Source organism: Capra hircus, chromosome 23 (genome assembly GCF_001704415.2).
Source record: "Capra hircus breed San Clemente chromosome 23, ASM170441v1, whole genome shotgun sequence".
NCBI lineage: Eukaryota > Metazoa > Chordata > Mammalia > Artiodactyla > Bovidae > Capra > Capra hircus.
In genome coordinates, this window is record NC_030830.1 from 5,517,016 (window position 1) to 5,543,518 (window position 26,503).

A 26,503-nucleotide genomic window follows, 5' to 3' on the forward strand; every position below is an offset into this window, starting at 1 on the left:
GCGGTTCCCTCGGAGCGTCCAATCAGCAGCGAGGGCCGGCGGTGGCGCTAGTGACGTAGGCCGCGCTTCCCCCCGCCCCACTGCGGGGCCGGCTCGGCCCCGCTAGCCACGCGAGCTCGCGCGCGCGAGACGTTGCAGGGGGCGGGGTGGGGAGGAGGAGGAGGAGGGCTTCGGGGCCGGCCGGCTGTCGGAGGGCGGCGGGTCGCGGGAGTGAGCATGCGCGGTGGCTGCGGCGAGGGCGGGGCGGGCGGGCGGCGAGGGTGCCCGTGTGCGCGCGCACGAGCGGCCCGCCGGCGGCCGCGGGTGGAGGGGGCGGGTCCTCGAGTGTCGGCGGCAGGAGGGTGGGCAGGCGGCCGGCAGGAGGGGCCGCGGCCGCCGGCGCCGCCGGCTCGTCCGCGTCGCGGTTCTCGTCGTCCTCGCGCGGTGATGCCTGGGCCCCGTCGGGGGCTGCACCTGCCGGCTGCCCGTCACCCCGGCCCTCGCGGCGTGACCTCGGCCTCCTCACGCGCGCTGCGCGGCCCCTGACAGGCCGCGGCCTCCACAGCGCCCCGAGTCCTCCTCGCTCGCGGGCCGCGCGGGGAGAGCGCCCGGCCCCCGCCCCTCGCCGGCCGGCCGTCCTCAATGTCTCCCCGGCGGGGAGGGGGCTGCCTGGGAGACGCGCTGATCGGTCCCCCGGCGGAGGCCCGGCGGCGGCAGCAGCGACCAGCCCAGCGCCCCGAAGCCTCCCCCGGCGGCGGCGGCGTTGGCGGCGGCCTGGAGGAGCCGCGCACCCGCCGCCGCCCCCGGAGCCCGAGGAGAGGGCGGCGGGCGACCCCCGGGGAAGATGAAGGCGGAGGGGGGCGACTCCTCCATGATCAACCTGTCGGTGCAGCAGGTCCTGAGCCTCTGGGCCCACGGGACGGTGCTGAGGAACCTCACGGGTAATTGATGCGCCCTGTGGGGAGCGGGACGCGGCGCCGCCCCTCGCCTTCGGGATCCCCGCGCCGCCCTGGCTCCGGAGCTCGCGGCCCCCGGTCCCGGCGTGGAGGATGGGAATGGGACCCGGTCTGTGCCCGTTCTGGGGGCGCCGACTCCGGCCCCACTAGCGCCCCCCGCCCCGGGGCTCCAGAGTGGCTGCAGACAGTCCACGACCCCCGCCTCGCTCCCTCCCGCCCTGCCTCTGTAGTACGCGCGGCACTGCTTTAGCGCCGAGTCTTAGTACACTTAGCCTTTATTTATGCCCCCCCTCACCTGCATACAGACACACGCGCGCGCGCACACACACACACTTCCCCACCTGCATACACACACGCACACACACGCGCTTCTTGCTCTTGCGATCTTTTTCTGATTTAGCTCTTTCTAGCAAATCTCAAGTCGAATGCAGGACTTAAATTACCAGCTCGCATTGATCAGTTTGGTTCAGTTGTTAATTTTTTTTGGCGATATAAATGACTCCTTAAGTAGATTATATTAGGTCACCAAGGTCTAGCTTGTTCTAAGCACTTTTTGCTTTTACCGTATATCTTCTATCTCCTTTTGTCTCTTCCCCTCTGCCCATACTGCCCCTGTGACATTTGATAATTTTGTGTATTTCCCTTCACAAGTCAAGGCTATCAGGAGGGAATTGAACTTAAAATGTTATAATAATTAACATCAATTTCTGGTTGTAAAAGTGAGCCATAATACTCAGACTTTAAAAATCGAATTTGTAGGTCTGCTTTGTGAAGAAACTTCTGGCTTGGTTACTATAGAAATGCTTGTCTTATACCCTGAATTTAAAACATACCCTCTAAAGACAAGTGTTTACAGGAAAGTGATTTCAGTTGCGGTTTGATGACCCCTCAGTGCCTGCTTCTCAGTGAAAAATCTTACAGACATACTCAGGATTGAATTCTTGTATAAGACAGCTAATTTTGATAGAGCATTAGTATTTCAAAATGCATTATGTTAAACTGGTTAAGAGGATGACTTTTATAAATATAACCTGTCTTGATAGGATACATGATATTATAAAATCTGGAATATATGGAATTCAGATATTCATAGAGAAAAATTGAGGGCTGACTTTAAAGGCATTGTGTGTCGCAGGTCAGGAACATGTTTTTAGTCCTGGAAAACCTAAATTGACAGAAAACCATTTTATAATTCAGTTGAATTTTGAGATAGACCGCTTTATCTTACTTAGGGCTTTCCTTGTATTTATCCACTGTTAATATTTCAAATGTTGTAAAATGAAAAACAAGGATTTGAGTATATGTATTTATATCTGTTAATGACTGTCTTAGCTCATCAGGGGATATTTAGAGAAAAGTAACTTTGGGAACCATAGAGTAAATGTAACTTAACCTCCTGGCCAGAGTTAACAATATTTTGAAATACTTACTTTTAAGATTCTGAATCATTATAGTGGCTTACAGTTCCCATAGGTCAACCATTAGGTTAACAATAGTAGTCTCAACCCATGGTTAGCTCTAATTATCTCCTTATGTAATCTTAGTAATCATCAGTTTCTCATTGGACTTTGCCATTTTATAAAGGATATGGGATATGCTGAATATCCAAAACCAGGACTCAGGTGGGACTGAGGAGCATGGGAACCTCTTCTAGGAAATAAATACAATCTCGAGTATGCAAAATTCTGTGAAAATGGAGAAAACAGATTAGAAATAGGCTTCACCACCAGGTGAATGTACCACATGCTAGGAACGGCATCACTGCTAAAAAACGGACTCTGCAGGTGGTGACATTCTGATGTGGCTCCTTGTGGCCTTCTCCATGCTGGTGACCTTCCTGATCCCATATGCAGCTTGATCTTTAGTTAAGAGATGTTACCTGCAGTGCCATTTAGAACTCAGTCTATTGAAAAGAAGTAGTCAAACCCGACTTGTGAAACAAGATAACTCCTGTTTCTTCAATGCGTGCTATGTATCAGGCACTTTACAAATAATTACTTCTAATCATCAGAATACAGTAGATTTACAAAGAAGCTCAGGGTGGTAAATTAAGTTGACCCACATCATATAGCTCTAAATGGTTAAGCGGGTCTGAAGCCCTGGTCTCTGCCTGCAGAACCACTCCTTCTCCCTTTCCAAGCTGCTTTAGCTACTTCTCTGTCCTCAAACAAGGTGAATTACTCGCTTCATCCTGGTACTTCTGCTCCTTGTACATGCTTTTGTTGTTATGGTTTTCAGTTACATTTTCTGTTTTATTCGTGTCTTCGAGACTGAGCTTTCTGAAGGTTGGGTCCTTGCCGTAATTACGGAATTCTGGAATCCTAGCGTGTTATATCTGGCACATAGTATATGCTCAATGCATGTGTTTGAGCTTTTAAAACAATACTTCACAGATGCATGATTAAAACATTCTGGTTGCCTTATTTTTCAGCTACATCTGTTGGAGTGAATGTGCTTTTAAGGAGGACATAAGGTGTTTAAGCAATTTATAGAGATAATTGTCATACCTTTAATACATACAAATGCTATTTTTGCTGCTAGTTGCCATTCTTTCATGTGTTTTATTTCATCTTTTCAACCATTTTGAGAGAGGTTAGTGTTTGTCCTTTTATAGATTCAGACATAGAAGCGTAGAGTGCCTTGCTTGGATCAGGTAGCTCATAAGTGAAAACTGCTACTTTTTCAGATTGTGATGACTCATATTAAGTCAGAAGGCATTTTTGTCATCATCATAAACTTGGAAATGAAACTAGAAAGGAGCATAGTGTAGAACCAGGCTGATGTAGATTTTAGATCTAAAGACCAGCTTTTAGAAACTAGTCTTGTGAATGTATTGCTTTGATAGAAATACATGTTTAAAAAGTGATAGGAACTAGAAATTAGAACTAGATTAGCATTTTAGAGATAGAAGTTATAAAGTTTGGTTACTTCATTTTAGAATTACTGAAATACACACTGCTGGGACCAAACAGTCCTTTAATGACCAGGGACAGGACTAGAAGTGATGTTCACTGACTCTCAGTTCTGTACCTTTTGCTTTTATTCCACATCCGTTCTTAACTCAGGCAGGTCTGACAGATGACAAGTCTTAAGGCACGTAAAAGTCGCTGTGTAAGTATTCACCCCAAATGAGCCCAAGAATGGGTGAATGGGACTAATTTTTTCCAGAAATAAAAGATACTGGACATTGTAAGATATTGACTAGTGATAATAATAGTAATCTTTCTAAAATGTTAAGTTGCCATAGTCTCTGTAAAAGTCAGTGACCTATATATATTATATATCTAGTTTTAGAAATTATACCAGTTTCTGTCTGTGTTTTTCTCCTTGAAGGAAGACAGTAGTATGGGGATTCCGTATAGAGATTAACCCCTAGAGACCCCATCTTTGTCACTTAGCAACTGTTGCCAGGGTTCTCTTCTGTGTTTGCCACTTCCCAGTGTGTGTGATCCTCAGGATTCCCAAATTGTTTGTTAACTGTATGTAGGTTATATGCTTATTCAGCTCACTCAAGTAGAGAGATACGTGGTTTCCTTCCTTCTCAAGAATTTTTTTCTTTCTCTGAATACGTCCTGAAGCCCTCCTCCTTGCCACAACTTAAAATTAGAGTCAGTATGTATATACTGTTTCAGTTTCATGGTTAACCTGACTTAAAAAATGATCTACAGTGAAATGTATCCTTTTGCTTTATGTTTATTTTCTTCCCAACCTTGTGTTCCCACCCAAGTTTGGTTGCTAAGAGTTTAGAGAATTTTTTTACTTAAAAAGAGGCAGGATCCTTAGACCCCTGGATAAACACAGCCCAGTTGGTGTTGGAAAAGGAATAATTGATCCCCAGGAAAAAAAGCGAAGGTAGGCTGCACCCCTCTCAGTGTCAGCAGCAAATGTGGGAGCTGGTGCTCTCTCCTCTATTGATACAAACACCGAGAGACTGGGAATTAAAACTGGAATGAAGGTCAGAGGTCTGTATGTATGTTTATAAAATATACGTGTGCTTATGTTCACTGTATACATACACACTATTATAGTCCCCCTTTAGACTTTGTAGTTGCTAAGCCACTTTAGTGTTAATCGGATTATCAGAAAAAAAGAGGGAAAACAACTTGGTATGTGTTGTGCATATTTGTAATTGTTCACATCTCATACTGGGCTTCCCAGGTGGCTTAGTGGCAATCTGCCTGCCAAGCAGGAGACTGGGGCTTCGATCCCTGAGTCAAGAAGATCCCCTGGGGCAGGAAAAGGGCAACCCACCCCAGTATTGTTGCCAAGGAGATCCAATGAACAGAGGAGCCTGGTGGGCGCTACAGTTTGAGGTGGTCACAAAGAATTGGACAGGACTCGATGACTCAACAGCAGCAGCACCTTGGGCTTGTGCAGCCGGCACCTTTCTTTGGCGGTGCTCCCAAACAGGTTTGCGTCCCTCGGTGTTACCCTGTATTGTAATGTCCCATTCCTAAATGATCTATGACAGCCGGTGAGTTGATGTAGGTAAAATGATCTCAGATGTCCACTTACAGATATGTTTTGAAACTGTAGTGTTTTTAAAAATTATTTATTTTAATTGGAGGGTAACTGCTTTACAGTATTGTAGTTGTTTTTGCCATACATGAATGGGATGCATCAGCCACAGGTGTACATGTGTCCCCGATCCTGAACCCCCTGCCCACCTCCCTCCCCATCCCATCCCTCAGGGTTGTCCAGTGCACCAGCCTTGAGTGCCCTGTCTCACGCATTGAACTTGCACTGGTGATCTGTTTCACGTATGGTGATACACATGTTTCAGTGTAAATGTAGTCTTAAAGACAGTGTGCTACTTTTCAGTATTTGTGCCCGATCCCCAAATTCACTTTTTCTGAAAACATGAACAATCCCTTATTCTTTTGTGGTGCTGAGCCAATTAATAAGTGACTTTTTTACTCTATAGGGTTTTGTCATTTGGAAGACCTAGCTGTATATCTTGATCAAGAATGAAGCCACTATCATTTTTCAAAACTTAGAATTGTCATCTTCAGGTTTTTACTTTCTTAATTCCCACCTCATTATCTTTGAATGATGCATCTATATCTTCTGGCAATACCATGTCCGAGGTCCAGATATTTCTTAAACCTAAAGCAATTTCCAGATAAGTCTTGAGACTATGTAGGCTATGAGTTTGATTCTTGAATAGTTAACTATCAGAATATAAATGCGTTTCTCTTTTCTTGCATAGTGATTGGAAGGAATGACCAGAAAAGTAAGATAATTCACAAAGAGGACTTGGAATAGCTGGAGACGTTTTTCCTGTAGAAAAGAATCCTGAACAGAAGAGGAAGGTTGAGGTAGAGATGGGGAAGAGGAATTGGAATCAGGGTAGGAAACTGGTATTCAGAATGGTCAGAGGTAAGAGGAGAGCCCAGAGAATTCAGAACCACTGAACTTACCTTAGAATCAGATGAATAATTCTAATGAGGCCCTGTTTACTGAACACCTACTGCATGTCAGGTCCTGTGCAAGACATTTCGCATGCATTTCACTTCCTATAATCAAAGTGGCCCTATAATGTATTGTTTCATTAAATGTATGTAGAGGATTTATACTAAAAAGCAGCATCTAGCATTTTCAAGGGTCAGTCTTGTTGGGTATTTCTTGATCTTGAATGATTTGCCAGTCTCTGTGGTAAACACTGATAAACAAAAATGAAAATGTCAGTCATCCATAAGTTGTTCATAGTGTAGAAATGCTAACTAACCTTCAGGTTAATAGTACTCTGGTGGTTTGTAGAGTTCAGAGAGAACCAAATGATGGGACTTGGAAGTCAACAGAAGAGGTAGAGAGTAGAGAAAGAACATGTTTAAGGAATGATGGAGATGGAGGAGAGGATGTTACCTGCTTTTAGGATGGTTCAGGATACTACCAGGTATTGATTAAATTTAAAAGTATAATATTACTCTTGGGTATTATGTATAGTGAGTCAGTTTTCACTTTAAAATTCTCTCCCTGTCCCTCCCCTTCCATGAATGACGGTAATCCAGCATGGCTTCTAAATCTTGCTACATGTCATAGTTACTTTGGGCTGGTTAAGGGTACAGTCCATAGCCCCAGTCCACTGCTATGATTCGAATTAGGACCCTTGAGAACATAGTCTAGGAAGGTACATTTTTAACTAGCTCTTGAGGTGATTTTTTGGGGGGCTTCCATGGTGGTTCAGATGGTAAAGCGCCTGTCTGCAATGAGGGAGACCCGGGTTCGATCCCTGGGTTGGGAAGATCCCCTGGAGAAGGAAATGGCAGCCCACTCCAGTAGTCTTGCCTGGAAAATCCCATGGACGGAGGAGCCCGGTAGGCTACAGTCCATGGGGTCTCAAAGAGTCGGACACAATTGAGTGACTCCACTTTGTAAGGTGATTTTAGTATTGAGAGCTCAAGGATTGGGAACGCCAACTTTTTAAAAATTAAGCTTTTTTGTGATATTTTAACTGTCTTGTGATATATAATGCAATCTAAATTTGGAGTGTGTAGTATAGCTAAAGATTTATTAAAATTTCAACATAAGTGACTCATTTCCAGGAGGATGCTATAACCCAGTTTTTAAAAAAGTGACTGCCTTTTAACATTAGAGGATAATATTGTGTGTTTAGTCACTCAGTTGTGTCCAACATTTTGTGACACCATGGGCTGTAGTCCGCCAGGCTCCTCTTTCCAAGGGGATTCTCCAGGCAAGAATATTGGAGTGGGTTGTCATGCCCTCCTTCAGGGGATCTTCCCAACCCAGAGGTTGAACTCAGGTCTCCCGCATTGCAGGTGGATTCTTTACCATCTGAGCCACCAGGAAAACCCGGAGGGTAATATTAGAATTTATCTTAAAAAAAATGTTTTATTTATATGAGCTATTAGCAACAGAGAAAAATTCTTATTAAATGGTATTTTAAAAGAAATCCTAAGTACTCTAGTTATATTTAATCTGAAGTTATATTTAATCTGAAGTTTATATATATGGGAGAACTAAACATTAACAATGTTTATGTAAATACTTAGATGATGTGCAGGTATCAGAACTTGCCCCCTACTAGGGTGAATTGGATCCTGCTAGACTTTTGTATGCAAATGAAGGGTCTAAAGAAGTGATAGGATCCTTGAGTTTATGAGTCAATAAACTGAGTTTTATCCTTGAATGCTATTAATTTGCTCTTATACTTGAAAAACCACATATTTAACCAGGCCTCTGTTTCCTCATTTATAAGACCATCCAGTGACAACACTTTTCATGTTGATGTTAAAGGAAAAATGATCTAAAAATATTAATGAGTTAAGAAAAAAGTTGAGAGATTTTATTGTGAGTTAAGGAAAACATTTACCCATTTGCATATAAATTTGTTTTTTTAATCTTTAAAATTAAGCTTTCTTTTTGAAGTGGGGCTTCAGACCTTTAATATTGCTAATTTGTAGAGTGAGGTTTGTTTTTGTTTTAGTTGCTCCATGGACTGTAGCCCACCAGGCTCCTTTGTCCATTGGAATTCTCAGGCAAGAATACTGGAGTGGGCTCTCATTTCCTTCTCCAGGGGATCTTCCCAACCCAGGGATCAGACCTACGTCTTCTTCATTGCAGGCGAGGATTAAGACCTAGAAAACTCTTGGTGCTCTAAACACCATTTAATAATTGGTTTTTAGGATTGGGCTTTCTTAAAACTTGATTTAGGAAACTCTGGATTCAGTATCTGAAGATCCTTTCCAGTTCTGAGATTATCGTCTTTGTTTTTTAACCTCAGTGGAGCATGACTGCTTCCTCAGCACTGCTATCATCCTGTCAAAGGTGTGACTCTTCTTACCAGGCCTGTGCATTATTTGTTTTCCCCATTGTGCTTTCATTAATATCTTCTGATCTGTCCTTCATTTGGACTCTTATTTAGATTTAACTTTAGAAATTTGTTACATTGAGAGTTTCATTAGAAGATATGCTCATTGATGTAAAGAATTCCTATTGCAGTCTTCAGTGTAAATATCCCTTGGAAATACTGTATCATGAAGTTGTAAAACATTTTATCAATCCCTGAAAAGATGTTTTTTTTTAGTTCAGTGACTAACTCAAACAAATACATTGTTACTGATCTATTTTTGTAGGATGTATAATTTAAGATGCTTAAAGGTGTATAAATAATAACAATAGAAACTATTGTATATTGTTCTAATTTCATAATAGACTCAGATTTTGACATTTGATCCTATACATTTATAACTATGTAACTAATCAGTTATGAAAAGAGCAAATTGGCATTTTTTAGGAAGATAGTGCTATTTTGGAACTATTTTAAATAGCCTTAAACTGATTTTTTAAATAAAAAATGATATTCTGTTTTAAAAACTTGTTTTTCTAAGAATATTCTTTTTCTGTTCAATGATGAGTACTGTAATTTACAGTTTAAAATTATATAATTAGTCGATAAAAAGGTAATTTAGTTTAAGTAGGTAATAAACAGTATTGTGATAAGCTCTGAGAGAGGCAGTATACTAAAGTAGCTTTTGAAGGTGTCACAATTAAAATTTCAAACTAATGTGTTTGCCCCTTTTTAAGAAGTAGAAGCAGACAGCTATTAAATATCTATCATAGCTTTAACTTCTGCGTTAAATGAGGCTTCAAGTGAACAAATGCAGCAGCTTATTTTTAAATCAAGTTAAAATATTAGAGTGATTAAAAATAAGAAACAATATATTTTAACTTTCTTTGTTGCTCATTGCTTTGTGGAGAGTTAGGTTCTCATTTCATGTTACCCTGCTGTCTGAAGAGCTTCCTTTAATATGCCATGTAGCACAAATCTGCTGGCAGTTAATTCTCCCAGTTTTGTTTTGTTTTGTTTTCTGGAAGAAAACTTCATTTCACCTTCAGTTTTGAAAACTATTTCTCTTGAATATAGGTCCTGGCTTTGCAGTTTTTTTTCCCTTTTAGTCTTTTGAAGTGTTGCTCTAGTTTGTCTTCTGATTTGATGGTTTCTGATGAGAAGCTTGTGGTACTTCTTAATCTTTGTCCCTTGGTAATATGTCTCTTTCCTCTCTTTCTTTTTTCCCTATTTATTCTTCAGTATTTCCCTTTATCTTTGGTTTTAGGTCGTGTTATGGTGGTGTATCTAGGTATGATGCTTGTGCAGTTTGTTTTTGCTTTATTGTTTTTTACTTCTTTTGGGTGGTCTTACCTTGCTTGGGGTTCTCTGGGAGTGTTAGATTTGTGGTTTGATATCTTTCATCATTTTTAGGCTTTTCAGCCAGTATCTATTTAAGTATTTTTCTTCTGCGTGATCTCTTCCTTCTCCATCTGGGTCTCCAGTTACATGTATGTTAAAACCATTTGAATTGTTGCATAGCTCTTGTATGGTTCCTCTTTTCCCTCCTCCTCCTTCCTTTTTCTCATTGTATTTCAATCTGAGTAATTTCTGTTGGTCAGCCTTTATGTTCGCTGATAGTTTATTTTTTACTGAAATATAGTTGATGTACAGTGTTGTGTTAGTTTCAGGTTTATACCGCAAAAGGATTCAGTTATACAGATACGTTGTTTTTTAGATTATTTTCCATTATAAGGTACTAGAAGATACTGAGTACATCCCTGTGTTATATAGTAGGTCCTTGTTGGTTATCAGTTTTGTATATAGTAGTGTATATATTTCAATCCCAGACTCCTAATTTATCCTTCCCTCTCTTTCCTTTTGGTAACCGTAAGTTTGCTGTGTCTATGAGTCTATTTCTGTTTCGTAAATAAGCTCATTGGTATCATTTTTTGTTAGATTCCATATATAAGCAATATCATATGACATTTGTCCTTCTCTGTCTGGCTTAGTTTCCTTAATGTGATGATCTCTAACATTATTTCATTCACTTTATGGGTGAGTGATATTCCATCGTGTATATACACTTCATCTTTTGTATCCATTCATCTGTGAATTGAAGCTTAGGTTGCTTCCATGTCTTGACTCTTGCAAATAGTGCTGCAGTGACGAGCTCAGCTATTTTTAGCTCAGCTGTGTCGAGTTTACTGGTGAGCCCACTGAAGGAAGTCTTCATCTTTGGTATCACGTGTTTTTGTTTGTTTTTTGTGTTGTTGAGGATTTTTTTTTTCTTGAGGATATTCATTTGGCTTTTTCTTGGACTTTCTGTCTCTCTGCTGAACCACCCCCATCTGTTCATTTGAGTTGTTCACCTGTTCCATGACTGTCTTTGACATATTGGTTATAGTTAAAGTCCCTGTCTGCTCATCTGAGTCTGATCACTTAATTTTTTGATGATGAATTGTTTTTCTTATTTTTGAGAGTGTCTTACACTTTTTATTGAATTCAGGCCTTCACATGTATAGTGACTGAGGTGAATCACAATTGTGCCTGGAAATGGGCCTCCTCAGCTAGCCGGGTGGGGTTCAGGTTCATTTAACTGACTCAGGAGTGCTCCGAGTTTGAGCTTTCTTGTTAGTGGTTAGGCTTCCAGTTCTCTAGAAGGTGGTGGTGCGCATTGTGCGTGGGGCACGGGCCAGTGCTGTGGGATCGTTGCGGTGTTAGTGCTGTGTTGCCAGCGTTTAGCCATCTCTGCAGGCCCACGAGCTACCTGGGAGAGATTTTCCCACACACGTTCCCCCAGTCACAGCCTTGCTGCTCATTACTTGGTGTCAAGTTCTCGTCAGTCTCCTGCCTGAGATCCTGAATTTCCAGGGAATGCTTGGTAGAGGCCAGTGGAAGAGAGCTTACAGGGACCCTGTGCTTTCCCGTGTCACTTACTCCAGGCTAACAGGTTAACCACACACCTGAACTTCAACTTTCAGTTAGAATTTCAGCTGATCTTCTTTCCCGCTCACATGGTACCTGTTTGTTGCTCCTGTGCTTTGCCACAGGAGACCCTTTCCTTGGAGGGTCCCTCTTTGGAATTCATGTTACTGTGTTATCTTGCAGGGTCACCTGACTGGTAGGCTTAAAAAAGCTGTAATTTTGTAGTTTATCTTCTTCTCATTGTTAGGGTAACAATGACATTCCTTATAGTAAGTTTGATTCAAACTTGTATCTAATAATAGAATTGTTTTAGTAATCATAAATTTAAAATTTGACAAGTCACACAGTTAGGAAGATTAGAGATACTAAAAATTTGAGATTTACTCTTTTTTAAAAACACGTCCCATAATATAAATGTATAGGTGATCTTCATATTTTTCTACTTGACATTTTCTTGCCTTTAGCTTCTTTACTGTTTGCTGCTCATCAACATTTGAATATATTGCAGATGTACCGAATATATTTCCCATGTTGCCATACCTGATGGCCTGTGCTCTATTCAACTGTGTCTGTAGCAGGAATCGGAGAAGCCAGACATCGCATCTCCTCTCCTCCATCATCCAGACTGTCAGCCAGTCCAGATATTTCACATTCTTTTCAACTCTCGGCCATTGCCTAAATCCAGGCCTCAGTTTCTCTTTGGATTCTTGAAACATTCTGATATTCTCTCATCTCCTTCTAGTCCCCCTCTCCCATATCTGCCAGGATATTCAATTTGTTTTAAAAGATAAATGTGATTGTATCACTTCCTTGTTTAAAGTCTTTCATTGGCTCATTATTACCTTCAGCCTTTGTGATGAAGTCTAAATCTTTAGGGTCTATAAGCAGCCTCCCCTCCGCAACAAAAGCCTCTCTGGTCCCAGCCCACGTTGTAATCCAGAGCATCTTCTCTTGGTATTTCTTGGCAGTAGCCAAACCAGAGGTTGTTGGGCCTGAGTACCAGCCAGGCCTGAGAACCATGAGCCATTCTCCATCCCCCACCCTCATCCATCTCCAGTATGTTTTATCATTCAGTTCAGTGGTTCAGTCCTGTTTATTAACAATTCAGGTGGTAACAGATTCTCTTGGGATCTTTCTTGATATTTCTTCCTCTGGTTCTTTGTCCCTGTGGTAATATGTGCCCCGTAGTCAGATGGTTGTTGGGACTCATGGATCATACTCAGCCAATCCCTACTCTAGGTGATTCTCAGATTATAAAGGCATCATCTCCCTGAAATTCAGTGAGCCGCCAGTGTGGGACACATCCCCAAGACAGAGAGGTCTCATGTCAGAAACTAAGGGGGGCATTTGCCACACCTTAGATTTGCTGGAAGCTTGAGATAACTCAATTTGAACACAGTTAAATGTACAGTGAGGACCATTTCTGTTAAGAGAGAAACTATGAGCAGCCCCCAAGTTTAGTCTTACTGGTGTATTATAGTCACCTCGAGACTTAGAGTATGTTGAGTACATGAAGTGTTCAGTATGATTTTGTTAGAAGGGTTAGATCCACTATAGAGGATTAAAGATTATATTTAGTGTTTGTCTAGAAAGATATGTTTTTGTTGTTTTTATGCCTTTGGGATTTTTTTTTATAGGTACCTCATGTGTAACCTTAGCCTAGAGCAGTGATTTCTATCTTTATCTCATGTCATGATTGATAAAGGCATTGAAAACAGAGTTGTTTAGGTCCCCCATCTAGAGATAGTTTTAGCTGCTCTGTGGGTAATTCTTGTGAGCAGCCTGGGTTGAGAAGCACTGGCCTCACAGAGCATCTTCTCCTTTGATGAATTCTAGAATGAAAAACTATTTTTAAAAGACAGTGTATCTGCAGTAAAACAAATAGAACTTCAGGCTGGTTGCTAAAACATAGTCAGTGGAGAGTAAAATAATATCGTGCATATCCTCTCTTATTTTTAGAAGATAGCCATTATTTTCTGTTTTTCTCTGTACCTATTATTTTTAACAAATATGGGGTCATACAATATGTACCATTCTTTGCATTGTTTTTACTTGGTTAAATATACTCTAGAGAAATTCATTTCCCAGAAATAATTTTGTCCAAGGATTAAAAACAAAAGCACAGAAGATAATTTCTAGTGACTTGGCAACCAGGGCTGATGAGAGATCCAGACTGGGAGCGAGGCTATTTCTAGTATTGCTTGAAGGCTAAAACAGATCACAGCTCCCCTGCTTCTGATCCTGCTGAAGGTAAACACACACACACACACACACACACACACACACACACACACACACACACACACACAGACGAACAAACACACACACGACAAGAACGAACACACTCATACACACTGGAACAGATCACAGCTCCCCTGCCTCTGATCCCACTGAAGGTAAACACATACAGACACGCGTGCACACACACACACACGCACGCACGCGCCTGAACAGATCACAGCACACACACTCGAACAGATCACAGCACGCACACACACACACACACACACACACACACACTGGAACAGATAACAGCTCCCCTGCCTCTGATCCCACTGAAGGTAAACACATACAGACACGCGTGCACACACACACACACACATGCACGCACGCACCTGAACAGATCACAGCACACACACACGAACAGATCACAGCACACACACACACACACACACACACACACACACACACACACACACACTGGAACAGATCATAGCTCCCCTGCCTCTGATCCCACTGAAGGTAAACACATACAGACACGCGTGCACACACACACACACACACGCGCCTGAACAGATCACAGCACACACACTCGAACAGATCACAGCACACACACACACACACACACACACACACACACAGGAACAGATAACAGCTCCCCTGCCTCTGATCCCACTGAAGGTAACGCACACACACACACACACGCTCGTGAACAGATCACAGCACACACACACACACACACTGGAACAGATCACAGCTCCCCTGCCTCTGATCCCACTGAAGGTAAACATACACACACACACACACACACAGACATACACAGTTTTACTGCAGATACACTGTGTTTTAAAAATAGTTTTTCATTCTAGAATTCATCAAAGGAGAAGATGCTCTGTGAGGCCAGTGCTTCTCAACCCAGGCTGCTCACAAGAATTACCCACAGAGCAGCTGAAACTATCTCTAGATGACAGACCTAAACAACTCTGTTTTCATTCCCTTTATCGAGGCCGTGATTGAAGGGATGGCATGCTTCTGTTTTGTAGAGTGTTTTTTGATTTTTTTTGTTTTGTATTTTGTTTAGCACCAGCAGAAGCCTCCCTCTGGCTTCCTCCTTTCCTTGTTGCTCAGTTGCTGGAAGTGCAGGTTAGGTGGGGCATGAGTGGCAAGAGAAGACTGGGCCTCGGGGTTGTTCGTGTGAGCCGTGCAGTGCACACCGATTGAAAAAAGGTGGTCCCCCTCCTCTCCTGGTCTCGGCACCTCTTCCTTCTCTGGGGCTCTGGGGTGTCTGTCTTTGCCTGCAGTTAGTTCTCCAGGTGTCCTGCATTTGCAGAAGTCAGGCCTTAGACAGACTTGTTTATCCAGGTCTTCAGAGGCCCTCCCTGTTCACTGATGGGGTGGTTGGTATTGATCTATCAGGTAATTTAAAATAGTAGTAACAACATGCAACCTAAATTAATTCTAGATATTCTGAGCAGCATTCAGGGGTTTTTTTTCTGTGATAAATAGTGTGATTAAAAAAAATAAACATAAAAATAAATTTGAGTTTAGGTAGTTTGTGCTCTGGAGAAGGCAATGGCACCCCACTCCAGCCTGGAAAATCCCATGGACGGAGGAGCCTGGTGGGCTGCAGTCCATGGGGTCGCTAAGAGTCGGACATGACTGAGCGACTTCACTTTCACTTTTCACTTTCCTGCATTGGAGAAGGAAATGGCAACCCACTCCAGTGTTCTTGCCTGGAGAATCCTAGGGGCGGGGGAGCCTGGTGGGCTGCTGTCTGTGGGGTCGCATAGAGTTGACACCATTGAAGCGACTCAGCAGCAGCAGCAGCAGCAGCTTGTGCTCTGTCTGCTTGAGGGGTAATCCTGGCCTGATCCTTACAGGACTGTTTGAGATTCTGCCTTTTGGTTATATCATTCTTTGATATCTGGGGATTTTATAAGACATTAGACTTAAAAATTTACTTTTCCTAATTACTAGGCAAATTTATTGTTGAGGTCAATAGCTGTATAGTCAGTAGGCAGACAACATTACTTAATAATGTCAAATAATTCCTGTTCATAGTGTTACATACAGTCAAGAAAATTTTTCACCCCACCTGCGTGACAAGGACAACAAAGAAAAGTGCTTTGGGGGCTCAGTCTGGTAAGAAGCAGGCTTGGGGATCAAGGCAAATGCCTGATGCCCGCCTTCTCTTATTAAGAGCGGGCGCCTGCTGCAGATTCTTCCCTCATCTCAAAGCTCCCTTGATGAAAACCTCCCCATCCCCTATTTTTGTTCTCTTATATTCTCACTTTGTTAGATTCACTCTGAAAAGTTATATCTTTTAAAATACAAATATCATCTGGGCAAGTTAAGCGCTTTTGTCTTTAATGCATTTATTATAAATTGAAGCTGTTTGTTTGGGAGTGACAGCATGAAAGCATTGTTTCCCTGAAAGCTGAGAGAGAAGCCTCTGAAAGGCAAGCTTTGTCTGTTTTTCCTTAATCATCAGCGTCTCTCTCTTCTGCCATAGAGAAGCATGTGTAGTACTTTAACACAGAGATTTATCAGATTTCTCTTCCTTGAAATTATCAATCCATTCTAAGTGTCAATTCTTACGAATTTGGCAGGGTGAAACTGATTTTTCTTTTCTTTTTTTTAATAAAATCTGTTTGCTATATATCCTCCCTTTTAAAAATTCAACCTTTAATTTGGAGATAATTGTAGATTCCCATGCAGTTGTGAGAAATAATACAAAGAGAACCCAAGTGGCCTTTACCCCAGTTGAAAAGTGAAAGTGAAAGTTGCTCAGTTGAATCTTGACTGTTTGCGACCCCGTGGACTCTACAGTCCAGGGAATTCTCCAGGCCAGAATACTAGAGTGGGTAGCCATTCCCTTCTCCAGGGGATCTTCCCATCCCAGGGCTCGAGCCCAGGTCTCCCTCATTGCAGGCAGATTCTTTACCCGTTGAGCCACAGGGGAGGCACAAGAACGCTGGAGTGCGTAGCTTGTCCCTTCTCCAGGGGATCTTCCTGACCTAGAAATTGAACTGGGGTCAAATGGCAATCCACTCCAGCACTCTTGCCTGGAAAATCCCATGGAGGGAGGAGCTTGATAGGCTACAGTCCATGGGGTCGAAAGAGTTGGACACAACTGAGTGACTTCACTCCTGCATTGCAGACGGCTTCCTTACCAACTGAGCTATACCCCAGTTACCCAATGGGAACATCTTGGAAAAACCACTGTGTAATATCAAAACAAGGATGTTGACCTTGATAAAATCCACCAACCTTTTACAGATTTACACCTGTACTCGTGTGTGTTTATATTTAGTTCTTTACAGTTTTAGCTTGTGTATACCACCACAATCAAAATACAGAACAGCTCCATTGCTGCAGTGATCCCCTGTGTTTGTACCCACTTTAAGACGAGAAGTCCCCCATTTCCTCTGCCCCAAGTCCCTGGCACCCACCACCCTATTTTCTGTTTCTGTTTGCTTGACTACTTTAGATACCTCATAGAAGTGGAATTTACCAGTATTTGTCCTCTTGTGCCTGGTTTATTTTACTTAGCATAATGTCCAGAAGATTCATACATGCTGTAGCATGTGACAGAATTTTCTCCCAATGAATAATATTCCATTGTATATATAAGCCTTATTGTTCATTACTTCATCCATCGATGAACACTTAAGTTGCTCCCACCTCTTGGCAGTGGCGAATAATGTTCCTGTAAGCAGAGTTGTGCATCTGTCTCTTCGTGATCTTGCTTTAATTCTTTTGGATCTATACCCAGAAATGGAATTGCCGGATCAAATGGTCATTTGTTTTTAAATTTTGGAGGAACTACCACACTGTTCCCATAGCTGATGCCCTGTTTTACATTCCCACCAGCAGTGTATATCTGTACTCCAGTGATGTTTGAGTAAATAAGTTTCAATTAATCCATTTTTGTTCTCTTTATTCATGACTTTTTTATTGCCCTTCTTTTTCACTTGATAGAGAGTGAACAAATAGCGCAAATAGCAGATGAGATATTTTGCACTGCAGAATGTTTGCATACCAAGGCGGATCCTCAAGGTGACATCTAAATATTTTGGAGTCAGTTCTTTCAGCTATAAATAACAGAAACCTTACATGGGCCAATTAAAAAGGATTGCATTACAAGGAGATTTTATCACATTGAATCTAAGGGTATTACCATGGCAGGGCTGTATGTAGTACTGGAATAAGGGATTTGGTTGTCTCTTGCCTTTGATGCTTCTGTTTTTATTTTATCCTGTTATCATGGGTTTGATCACGTGATGATGAGATGCCTGTTCACAAAGCCTAAGCCCTTCGGGTTCAGCCTGAAGGATAAAGACTGAGGTGCTCTGTTTGGTCCCAGCTCAGAGTTCCCAGGGGAAGGGGCTGATGGACCCAGTTTGGATCAGTGGCCTGTCCAGATGTTCCTCCCCGCAGGCACGGTCAGGGGGGGTGGAGTCAGCATGAGGACAGGCCATCTCCGCAGGAACTGTGTGCACGATGGAGGGACAGGTAGCCAGAAAGAAAGGGAGTAGGTGCTAGAGAGAGACCGAAGGGCATGCCCGTCGGGTGACTGTAGCCGGCTTCAGTTGAAAGCAGTTGAGGCCACATTGATGAGTTCTGGGAAAGGACCACTATATGACCTGAGACAAAGCACATAAAAAATTCTGACGATTCTTTAGTATACAAAGTTGAGAGCCAAGAGGGAAAGGACCTGCACTTCTTCAAATCGTAAAAGACAAAAATCATTGACTCACATCTGGAATTATTTGAATTAAGGGGTAGTTTTTTTTTTTTAAGGTCTAGACACTTAGTGTAGAAAATTATATAGCAGACAGCAATTAATTAACTTCTATAATTTATTCCAGGAGATTTGCAAACAAGAGGGTATATCAGAGAAAATAATAGAGCATAGCTGTGTCATGGGGACATTTAGAGGAAACTGGAGTGTGGCTTTGACCTGGTGAAGTCATGGAGGTTGATTTCCCCATCAAGCAGTAGTAATGATGATAATTATTAAAATTTATTTAGTACTCCTATGTATCAAGTATTGTACTGGGCATGTTTGTATCTATGATCGCTTTTAACCTTCATCCAGACCATGGGTGCTCATGCTTTGTTACACTGGATTTTTCCAAGATGTTTTCCAGCACAGTTTTCAATGCCTTGCCTTCCCTTTCAGAGATGTGGTACTGGGTCTTCCTCTGGGCCCTCTTCTCCTCTCTGTTCGTCCATGGTGCTGCCGGAGTGCTGATGTTTGTGATGCTGCAGAGGCATCGGCAAGGGAGAGTCATCTCCGTCATCGCCGTCAGCATCGGGTTTCTGGCTTCCGTGACTGGAGCGATGATCACTAGTAAGTGGATGCTGTTTTAAGAATGTCATTTTATATGCAGGTACAGTTGGGGGCTTTTTCATTATAGGTTATTCTGCGTGTGTGTGTGGGTGCACGTGTGCATGCTTAGTCAATCAGTCATGTCCAACTCTTGGCGACCCTATGCGCTGTAGCTTGCCAGGCTCCTTTGTCCATGGGATTTTTTTTTTATAGGTTGTTACAAGATATTAAATGTAGTTCCTAGTGCTACACAGTAGGTCCTTGTTACCTGTTTTTCCTAGAGTAGTCTGTTAATTCCAGGTTTATTGCTCCCCCTGCTTTCCGATTTGGTAAACAGCACTTTGCTGTCTGTGTCTGTGAGTCTGTTTCTGTTTTGTAAATAAAGTTTATTTGTACCATATTTTAGATTCCACATCCAAGTGATGATATATGATATTTGTCTTCCTCTGTCCGACTTCACTTAGTACATTGATCTCTAGTTCCATCCATGTTGCTGCAAATGGCATTATTTCATTCTTTTTTAATTGCTGAATAATATTCCACTGTGTATGTATACCATATCTTTATCCATTCGTCTATCAGTGGACATTTAGGTTGCTTCTATGTCCTGGCTATTTTAGATAGTGCTGCGATGAACACTGGGGTACATGCATCTTTTTTTAATTAGAGTTTTCTCCAGTTATATCACCAGGAGTAGAATTGCTGAATCATGTGGGGCCTTCCTGGTGGCTCATATGGTTAAGAATCTGTCTGCAGTGTGGGAGACCTGGGTTCGATTCCTGGGTCAGGAAGATCCCCTGGGGAAGGGAATGGTAATCCACTCCAGTATTCCATTATTCCCGAGAATCCAGAATTCTGGAGAATTCCATGGACAGAGGAACCTGGAAGCCTACAGTCCATGGGGTCGCAGAGTCAGACACTGCTGAGCAATTAGCACACACACACAAGCTGTATTTTTAGTTTTTTAAAGAACTTCTATGCTGTTCTCCGTGGAGAAGGCAGTAGTGACCCACTCCAGTACTGTTGCCTGGCAAATCCCATGGACGGAGGAGCCTGGTGGGCTGCAGTCCATGGGTTCGCTAGGAGTCAGACATGACTGAGCGACTTCACTTTCACTTTCCACTTTCATTCATTGGAGAAGGAAATGGCAACCCACTCCAGTGTTCTTGCCTGGAGAATCCCAGGGACGGGGGAGCCTGGTGGGCTGCCGTCTATGGTGTCGCACAGAGTCGGACACGACTGACGCGACTTAGCAGCAGCAGCAGCAGCATGCTGTTCTCCATAGTGGCTGTCCCAGTTTATATTCCCAACAGTGTAGTAGGTTTTCCTTTTCTCCACACTCTCTCGAGCATTTATTATTTATAGACTTTGTAATAATGACCATTCTAACTGGTGTGAAGTGATATCTTATTGTAGTTTTGATTTGCATTTCTCTAATAATTAGTGATGTTGAGCATCTTTTCCTGTGCCTGTTGGCCATCTGTATGTCGTCTTTGGAAAAATATCCATTTAGGTCTTTTGTCCATTTATTGATAGGGTCGTTGGTTTTTTTTAATATTGAGCTTTATGAGCAGCTGGTATATTTTGGAAATCATTAGCAAATGTTGGTCCCATCATTAGCAAATATTTTCTCCTGGTCCATAGGTTGTGTTTTTCATTTTGTGTGTGTTTCCTTTGCTATGCAAAAAGCTTTTAAGTTTAATTAGGTGCCATTTATTTATTTTTGCTTTTGCTTCCATTTCTCTGGGAGATGGATCGAAAAAAAAAGATTGCTGCAATTTATTTCAAAGAATGTCCTGCCTATGTTTTCCTCTAAGCATTTTATAGTATCCAGTGTTACATTTAGGTCTTCAATCCATTTTTAGTTAATTTTTGTTTGTGATATTAGAGAAGGTTCTAATTTCATTCTTTTATATGTAGCTTCTCAATTTTCCCAGAACCACTTATTGAAGAGACTGTCTCTTCTCCACTTTATATTCTTGCCTCCTTTGTCAGAGATTAACTGACTATAATCGTGCACTTCCTTCTTAAACACGAGTTGTTACGACATGAATCTCCCTTGGCCTGCTAGGAACTGTTAGCCACTTTATGGTGTCTTCCAGTTGTCTGGAGGTTTTTTACTTCCCTGCCTCATGTGTGTGTCCTGCAGGCCCCAGGTTCATGCCCTCTGACCTTCACCTCTTACCATAGCATTGAGGCCCCAGCTCTAGCCTTAGGTTCTGCTGTGCTAGTTAAGCCAGGACTTTGATGTGTCCTGTTGAGCCTGAAGGGGCCTCAGCCGCTTCCTTAGCGTGGTTCTGCTCGACACTGGGTGCTGCCGTCTGCTGCCGTGGTCTCACCACCACCAGCAAACAGTAGTGCTTCTGTTGCTGGTCACTTGCCCTGCTTCCGTGAGGTCAGGGCAGCTGCCTGCCACCACTGGATGTGTGCAAGACCCTCCTTAGCTCAGAGATGAGAGGAAATCTCCTACCATAGCTCTGTGGCCTCCCTGCTCTTGTGGCACAGTCACCTTTCCATGGAGTGATCAGTGTGCCTTGCCTGAGAACAAAGCCCTGTGCCCGGGGCTCTGGGTCTGCCCTGGGCACAGCTGTGGGAAGCAGTGAGCAGTCTATTTTCTCTTCCTTTCTTCATTTACCATTCTTGTGTGTCATCTTGTGTTAGGTTTTTTGTTGTTGTTGTTGCTGTATTCACCTGTAACTTTCTCGTATGCTACTTCATTCCCTTTGCCATAGGGTTTAAAACAAGCAATCAGGTTTAGCTGAAACACCAAGTGTACAGAGTGGAGTAATGGGAAATTCAGCTGTGACAAGCCAGATCCTCAAAGATCCTGGAAGGTCAGCCAGAGTTTGGGCTTTATTCTGCAGGCCACAGAAAGCAAGTTGATATTTTAGAAAGGGATTGGCAAGGGGCAGAGCAGTTCACTAGGAAAATTTGTTTTGTGGCTGAATGTAGAATAAATATATGTGAAGAAAGAACCAAAAGGAAACTCTGAGAGAGCAGGGACCTTGCCTGTCTTCATCACTGCTGAATCTCCAGCGATAAAACAGCACCCGGAATGTAACAGATACTCAGGAAATACTGGTTGGTTGGATAGATGGACATAGTGAGGGAGGAAGCATAGAGGCAGGAAGAAGAAAGTGGAGGAGGGAAGAGGGGGCGGGGGGAGAGGGAGAAAAAAAGAGTTGAGGCTTTAATTTTTGGTCTGAATTTGAGGCTGGATCTGGAATAGGCTGTGGCAGTGAGATGGAGGAGTTGCTGTAAGGACTGTCACAAAGGGGAGAGTCCAGATGAGTCGTTGCTCGCTGTGGAGACGTATGAGGAGACCTGAAACGGGACGGCTCGTGTTTTTGATGTGGCCGCTGCTGTAACTGTGGAACTGTGAGCAGAGGCGGAAGGACGAGGGAACAGCTTGTTCAGAAGCCGAAAATAGTGTGTGTATTACACGTGTGTTTACTGATGTAAGTCACTGTGAACGTTTAAAGAGAACATTATTCTACTTCCGTGTATCTCTAATGATGGGTGTGTGCATTACTTTCAACTCAGTCAAGAATAAAACATACTAATGATTTTAGAAACTGATGATTTTAGAATTCCTTACAGATATGTCTGGCCTCCCTTGGTGGTTCAAACTGTAAAAATTTGCCTGCAATGCAGGAGACCGGCGTTTGATCCCTGGGTTGGGAAGAGCCCCTGGAGAAGGGAATGGCAGCCCACTCCAGTATTTGCCTGGAGAATTCCATGGATAGAAGAGCCTGCAGGCTACACAGTCCATAGGGTCACAAAGAGTCGGACATGACTGAGTGACTATCACAAATATGTCTGACACAATTTCGAGTAAAAACTTGTATCCAGGTTAACGATAAAACATACAAATTTCTTCTGGTTGATTTTCTGACCTGCAAACACTTGAATTAAGAAAACTATCCAATGTGAATATTTACCTGCATTTATTTTCTTAAGTGCATTTTGTGAGCGATTGCACAGTCACAGCTATATATTCTATTCAGCAAAATGATGACCGACTGAATATAGATACATAACTATTAAATTTTACTACCTCTTAGATTTTTATTTCCAGGATAGGGTGACTTTTCATTTTAATTAGTACTGATAGTTAATACCAGAATTGGGAGGAAATGGTTTTCTATATAATGCCACTGCTTGGCATTGTGTTGCTGTCTAATTTTAGCAACTCTGAGGGCTCAATTAGTGACATCTCTTTGTTGGTTTGATTTGCATTTCTCTGATTACTAATGTATTTGAACATCTCTTTCTATTCTTATTAGATATTTAGGCTTTTTTTTCTGCAAATTGCTACGTTTAATTCTGTGCTTTTCTTTTGGGGTCCTTGTTCCTTATTAAATGATAGATGTTTCTTAGATACATTGGCGTCTTGTTGGTTTTGTACTTCTCAAATAACTTCTTTGTCTTTTAGCAGTACCTTTATTCATGATATGGTTCATTGAGCAGAAATTCTTATTCTCTGTAACCAGCTTAAAGAGTTTTTTGCCTGTGGTTTATAATTTATAATTTTATTTATGTTCTCTCCCACACTAAGGTCAAAAGATATTCTTATATATTCTGTTTTGTCAATTTTATAGTTTTACCTTTGTAGTAAAGTCTTTATCTAGAGCAGGACTGAGCAAAAATTTTCTTGAGAGGCCAGATAATAACTGTTTTAAATGTTGCAGGCTAGATGGTCTCTGTCACAACTCTCCAGCTCTGCCATTAGGACTTAAAAACAGCCATCAGTTCAGTTCAGTTCAGTCACTCAGTCACGTCCGACTCTTTGTGACCCCATGAATCGCAGCACGCCAGGCCTCCCTGTCCATCACCAACTCCCAGAGTTCACTCAGACTCACGTCCATCAAGTCGGTGATGCCATCCAGCCATCTCATCTTCTGTCGTCCCCTTTTCCTCCTGCCCCCAATCCCTCCCAGCATCAGAGTCTTTTCCAATGAGTCAACTGTTCGCATGAGGTGGCCAAAGTACTGGAGTTTCAGCTTTAGCATCATTCCTTCCAAAGAACACCCAAGACTGATCTCCTTTAGAATGGACTGGTTGGATCTCCTTACAGTCCAAGGGACTCTCAAGAATCTTCTCCAACACCACAGTTCAAAAGCATTAGTTCTTTGCTGCTCAGCTTTCTTCACAGTCCAACTCTCACATCCATACATGACCACAGGAAAAACCATAGCCTTAACTAGACGGACTTTTGTTGGCAATGTCTCTGCTTTTCAATATGCTGTCTAGGTTGGCCTTCCAAGGAGTAAGCGTCTTTTAATTTCATGGCTGCAGTCACCTTCTGCAGTGATTTTGGAGCCCAAAAAGATAAAGTCTGACACTGTTTCCAATGTTTCCCCATCTATTTGCCATGAAGTGATGGGACCAGATGCCATGATCTTCATTTTCTGAATGTTGAGCTTTAAGCCAACTTTTTCAGTCTCCACTTTCACTTTCATCAAGAGGCTTTTTGATTCCTCTTCACTTTCTGCCATAAGGGTGGTGGTGATTGAGATTTCTCCCGGCAGTCTTGATTCCAGCTTGTGCTTCTTCCAGCCCAGTGTTTCTCATGATGTACTCTGCATATAAGTTAAATAAGCAGGGTGACAGTATACAGCCTTGACGTACTCCTTTTCCTATTTGGAACCAGTCTGTTGTTCCATGTCCAGTTCTAACTTTTGCTTCTTGACCTGCATATAGGTTTCTCAAGAGGCAGGTCAGGTGGTCTGGTATTCCCATCTCTTGAAGAATTTCCCACAGTTTTTTGTGATCCACACAGTCAAAGGCTTTGGCATAGTCATTAAAGCAGAAATAGATGTTTTTCTGGAACTCTCTTGCTTTTTCGATGATCCAGCGGATGTTGGCAATTTAATCTCTGGTTCCTCTGCCTTTTCTAAAACCAGCTTGAACATCTGGAAGTTCATGGTTCACATATTGCTGAAGCCCGGCTTGGAAAATTTTGAGCATTACTTTGCTAGTGTGTGAGATGAGTGCAATTGTCATAGATACCGGTAAATGAATGGGCATGGTTTCTTCCAATAAAACTTTATTTGCAAAGGCAGATGTTGAACATTCAGGTCATAATCTGCCTTCTGGTCTAGAGTCTGTCTTCATTTTTGGAATTAGATAGGATTTCAGGTGTTTTTTTTTTTTTTTTCCTTCCACAGAGTAAGTCAGTTTTTACCACATCCTAAAAAAAAATCCATCCATTGATCCATCTTTGGTTGTATACTGTGTTTTCAAGGTACATGGATCCGTCTCTCAACTCTGTTCTGATTTTTTTAGTCTTTTTAGCTGTTGTTTCAGCAAGGCCTCATTTTTTATCTCTCCTGTTTTGTACTCTTTCTTAATATCTGGTAGAGCTGGTCCCTCATTTTCTTCTTTATCAAAGTTCACATAACTATTCGTGGACCTTTATTCTTTCATATAAATTTTAGAATATGTCTACTGAATTCCTCAAAAAGTATAGCTGTGATTTTTATGGGGATTTAAAACAAGGTAAGAGGTTAATTTGGGAAGAATTGACATATTAAATTATTCCATGCAAGAACATGTAATGTATCTCCAGTTGTTAGGTCATTTTTTGGTTCTTTTGTTAGAGTTTAAAAGTTTTTTTTTCTTCCAATAGGAGTTATACATTTTGATTAAGTTAATTCCTAAACCCTTATTACGTTATGGTTGTTGTACATGGTATGTTGTTTAGTTTTATTAGTATAAAGAATTGCTGTTTTTTTAAGTAAAGTTTATGAAAGATTAATAACAAAGCAAAAAACTGATTTTCTAGAGAGATAATAAGGCGAATATATTGCTGCCTTAGCTCTAAAATAGTTAAGACAGAGAAATAAAATGTGGGATAAAATAGAAGAAATAACTACAGGCTTGACAGTAAAGGTAAAATAAAAAATTATAAAAATAGCAGTTTTATACACAGCTATATATTCCTAAGTATAAATTGTCAAAATTGGCATAAGAAGAAATAGAAAATATGAGTAGTGCAATAAATATTGTTAAACAGTTGAAATATTGAAGATCCCTCTTCCCTGAAAGAAGTCCAACCTCAAATGAGGTTTACAGATGAGTTCTACCAGATTTTCCGGGAACAGTTCCTATTTATCCAGATTATTGCAGAAAATGGAAAGGTTAAAAGCTGTGCACAGCATGTTTGCTGAATCAGTATAATCTTCTTGCTAAACAAGATGCAGACTACAGAAAAATGGAAAAGTATAGGTTCATTTGCTTCGGGAATATTATCCTACCAACCAGGGCTTCCTGTACAGCATGCGGATCTCTACT

At 42.0% G+C, this 26,503-nt stretch overlaps 1 protein-coding gene across 1 annotated transcript in view; it reads left to right on the forward strand.

Moving 5' to 3' along the window:
- TMEM170B (transmembrane protein 170B) overlaps positions 728 to 26,503 on the forward strand; it is a 33,339-nt gene continuing 7,563 nt past the window's right edge. The window contains exons 1-2 of the mRNA XM_018039302.1: positions 728 to 920; positions 19,058 to 19,228. Coding sequence (XP_017894791.1) covers positions 824 to 920; positions 19,058 to 19,228 — 268 coding nt within the window. The 5' untranslated portion in view covers positions 728 to 823. The remainder of the gene's footprint in view (positions 921 to 19,057; positions 19,229 to 26,503) is intronic.